At 38.3% G+C, this 3,688-nt stretch overlaps 1 protein-coding gene across 1 annotated transcript; it reads right to left on the bottom strand.

The window, feature by feature from the left end:
- LOC121238407 (protein NRT1/ PTR FAMILY 2.7-like) lies at positions 1-2,301 on the bottom strand. Its single transcript, XM_041135257.1, has 4 exons — positions 2,254-2,301; positions 1,931-2,148; positions 1,194-1,729; positions 1-950 (listed from the first exon to the last, which is right to left on the bottom strand). Exons 2-4 carry the CDS (start codon positions 2,033-2,035, stop codon positions 158-160), a joined length of 1,434 nt encoding a protein of 477 aa, XP_040991191.1. The 5' UTR covers positions 2,036-2,148; positions 2,254-2,301; the 3' UTR covers positions 1-157.
- Between the last annotated feature and the right edge of the window lie 1,387 nt (positions 2,302-3,688).

The raw sequence follows: 3,688 nt of genomic DNA, 5'->3' as shown, positions 1-3,688 counted from the left end.
AAACCACAAACATCAATATATAGATTCTCCATTATGCAAGGTTTCATAAGAACATGACTTTTTAAGACAGTACTGTTCATAAATACATTATTAATCAAGCCTAACCATCTGCATCATTTATCAGTGCCGCATCTTCTGATCCTTTTCCAACATTTTGTTATCTGTATGAACAAGCGCACATCAAGTAGTAACCAAAGTTGAGTACCCCCACCACCACTAATGCCCAATAAACATTATCAACCCTTCCACCATTCAAATTGTCTGGTAGCCATCCTGTGACCCTTCGAACAAGATCAATCAAAGCCGTGCTCAGATAATAAGCTATCCCAATTATCATTGAAATCATTGCTGTTGATGTAGTTTTGAGTGATGTTGGAAATTCTTGATAATACAATGCAACTTGTCCAGGGAGATGAAATGCTTCTCCAATGCCAACCAAAGCTAGTTGTGGAACTAGCCACAAGACAGACATGGGCACTATGGAGCTGGGCTGGTCTCGGAGGTGGTGCGCGTGGGCTACTTTGAGCCGCTTCGATTCTACTAGCGCTGACGTCAACATGCTCAATGTGTTTAACACGTGGCCTACCCCTATTCGTTGGAGGGGTGTTGGAGAGGAACCAGTGAGCTTTTGCCACATGGGACATAAGAAACGATCGATAATGGTGAGAGAAATCGAGGTCCAGATTAAGACCAACACCAGGATAGATCCAGATGGGATTTTGAAATGAGGACCAAAGCTACGGTCCATGGTTAGAGCTTGGAGGATTGCCAAACTGGACAGGATTCCTATTGGGGTACTTAGGAAGACTCCTGTTGACCATAATGGTAATATTCTCATCAGGTTTCTGAGATCTTCTACTTGTTGCATTGTGCATATCCTCCATGGTTTTGCTACTGAACCATCCAATTGAACATCTCCTTCTGTTTTGAGCGCTGCACGATTAAGAAACCTGCATATATCATAGGTGCATGCATTTCCATGAGCCTGGAAATTGTTGTGCAAATTGCATAGAGAGAACAATTCCCCCCAATAATTTACCCAAAAAAAGGAATCCCTTCTAGCATTTTTCAATTTTTTTTTTTTTTTTTTGAAAAAAGTTGACTCAAATTCAATTCAATACAAAACTGTCGTGGCACAGCAATTAAGTAATTATGATTCTAAAGCGAGAAAGCTTAACAAATCGACTTCCTACCGGAACCTCTTTTTAGATGGTGGAGGAATTTCTGCAATTCCATCTTGACCATAGTAGTAATCCTCGGTTTTGGATGAGAGCTGCACCTTTCTTTTCCTTATCGTGGCTACTATAACACGAATTAAACCAGTGAATGGGCTCCCAAGTGGTTTAACATGAAGGTAGAAACGGTTTCCCAATAACAAGAAAGCTAAGCCGATGAAGTTAGCAATGGCACTGAGGCCAAATCCCAATCTCCAACTCAAGTTGTCCTCAATGTAGACAATGGCCGTGCTGCTTACTGCTGAAGAAGTGTAAAGAGTGAAGAAATACCAGTTAAAGAACCTCCCTTGATCATTAGGCTTATCAAATTGGTTCGCTCCCATTGTTGCCAGAGTAAAGCGAGTACATCCACACCCGATACATGCCAGAGCCAAAGCTGTGTAAAGGACCGCATATTGGAGTCTTGATGGTGGTGTGCACAAGCTTGATCCATCATCACATGACTGTGGTCTCAAGGAATCAAGTGTTGCAGTCAATTCTAAAAGAACTATTCCCTGCAAAGGTAAATACATAGTTGTTGAAATCCTACTACTTAAACAAATTGCTCTGGAACTTAAGGAAATGAAAAGGAAACAAAGATTGCAGACACAGTTCAGAGACAGCATCCCTTGTGTTGGGAAAAAATAAGTGTCGAAAGAAAGAGAGAAGAATACAGGAAACAGCAGGCACGTTTTGTAACAGCGTGAGAGTATTACCATCAAAGAGATGCAGGCTGAGATGGAGGCAACGAAGAAAGAACCTATGAAAGAGTCGGCAACAATTGCTCCAATGACGGGGAATAGATTGATGCAGCCATTCATTATGTTTGAAATCTGAGCAGCATTTATACTTTTGACATTGAATTCCTGAATCAGATATACAATCAAGTTTGACAACCAACCTCCCGTTGCAAGTGTCAAGCCCGCCGCAGCCCCTGTTATAACATGCATGTGAACAACTAACGAATTTGGCCAGCCCAAAACATTTTGTGCTCGCGTGTGTGTGAGAGAGAGAGAGAGAGAGAGAGAGAGAGAGAGACCGGTGATGAAGGTGAAGGTGATCCATCCGCCTCGTTTGCTACTGGCGTTTGGCACGTTTACTTCTCTGCCATCCATATTAGGGGTGAACTTGATTGTTGGCTCCAAGTATTAGCTAGTTTTAAAGTTTTCCCTCATACTTATAAACTGATTATCAGCCTCTTGTACAATCGGAAGTGGGACAACCCCTATACTTTCTCACCTCTTGAGCTAGTTTTGAAATTGAGGAGGCCAATAACCACTCAACAGCACGGTGGTAGGCGTGACGTTCATGGAGATGGAGACAAATATAGATAGTAAATGACATAGATTAGAAGGTGACCGAGATGGAGAATAAAACGCGATAGCCAGAGGTGTTGGAGTGGGGCTGCTTTCACGGTGAAAGTAGACATGAGCATTGACAATTTACAGAATGTGATCCGGATCTTATTTTTGTTTTCATTTTATTCCTGGATGTGGTCTCAAGAAATCAAGAGTTGCAGTCAATGCTAAAAGAATTATGCCCTGCGTTGGCTACATCTGAGTTATTACTCCAAAAAACTAGTAATTTTGAAGTTTTTATTCACAAAATCACTTATAAAATCCAGTTTCATGCAGTAAGGAGGAACGGATATGTAAATTATAAATCATTACCACTTTTCAGGGTTGGCTCAATAGATTTTGAGGCCTAAAGCCAAAGTTAAAATGTGATATTTTTTTTTGTATCAAAGTATATTTTTATTTAAAAATTATTCTTCTTGTTTTTTGAGATGTAAAATTGTTAATTAAATTTTTATATTCAAGTTCTAATATTTCATTCTCAATTGATAATATGGTTAGAATATTCTTACCTTGCTTATGAATATTCTAAAATAAAATAAATATTAACATAAATCAATAGAACCTAGTTTAGCAAATGGGCTTCACTTTTATATAATAGATAAGCATTACTTTTATATAAAATTGTTAATCTGTAGAATAAAATAAAATATATTAATATTAATATTCAAAATCAATAAATAAATTATACATTATAGAAGTTGAGGAAAAAACAAAATTTGACAAAAAAGTCAAGGAATATGTGGCCCATTGGCCATTGGCCATGTGAAATCAATTATAAAACCTCTAGTAGCTATGCATGATCGGTTGAAGTCTTGAAGAGTAAGACAATAAAAAAAGAAAACAAAGGATGTTCTAGAGATTAGAAGATAAGTCACGTGGCTATTTTATTGCTATAAAATTTCACTATATATAACACAAAATTTTCATCTTTACCTTTACCTTCGTTGACCATAGCACAACAGAGATACCGCTCAACGTCTGTAAGTGAGATGCAATGATGAGTGAGGCTGCTAGTGCCAAATACGAATAAGATGGATGCAAGAGAGTTAGATTAGAGACTATAGACTAGAATCTAGGGTACAAAGAGAGATGAAATAAAATTTGTAAATTTCAGGT

Source organism: Juglans microcarpa x Juglans regia, chromosome 7D, assembly GCF_004785595.1.
Source record: "Juglans microcarpa x Juglans regia isolate MS1-56 chromosome 7D, Jm3101_v1.0, whole genome shotgun sequence".
Lineage (NCBI taxonomy): Eukaryota > Viridiplantae > Streptophyta > Magnoliopsida > Fagales > Juglandaceae > Juglans > Juglans microcarpa x Juglans regia.
The sequence above is the reverse complement of the archived record's forward strand: the minus strand, read 5'-3'. Positions and strand labels throughout refer to the sequence as shown.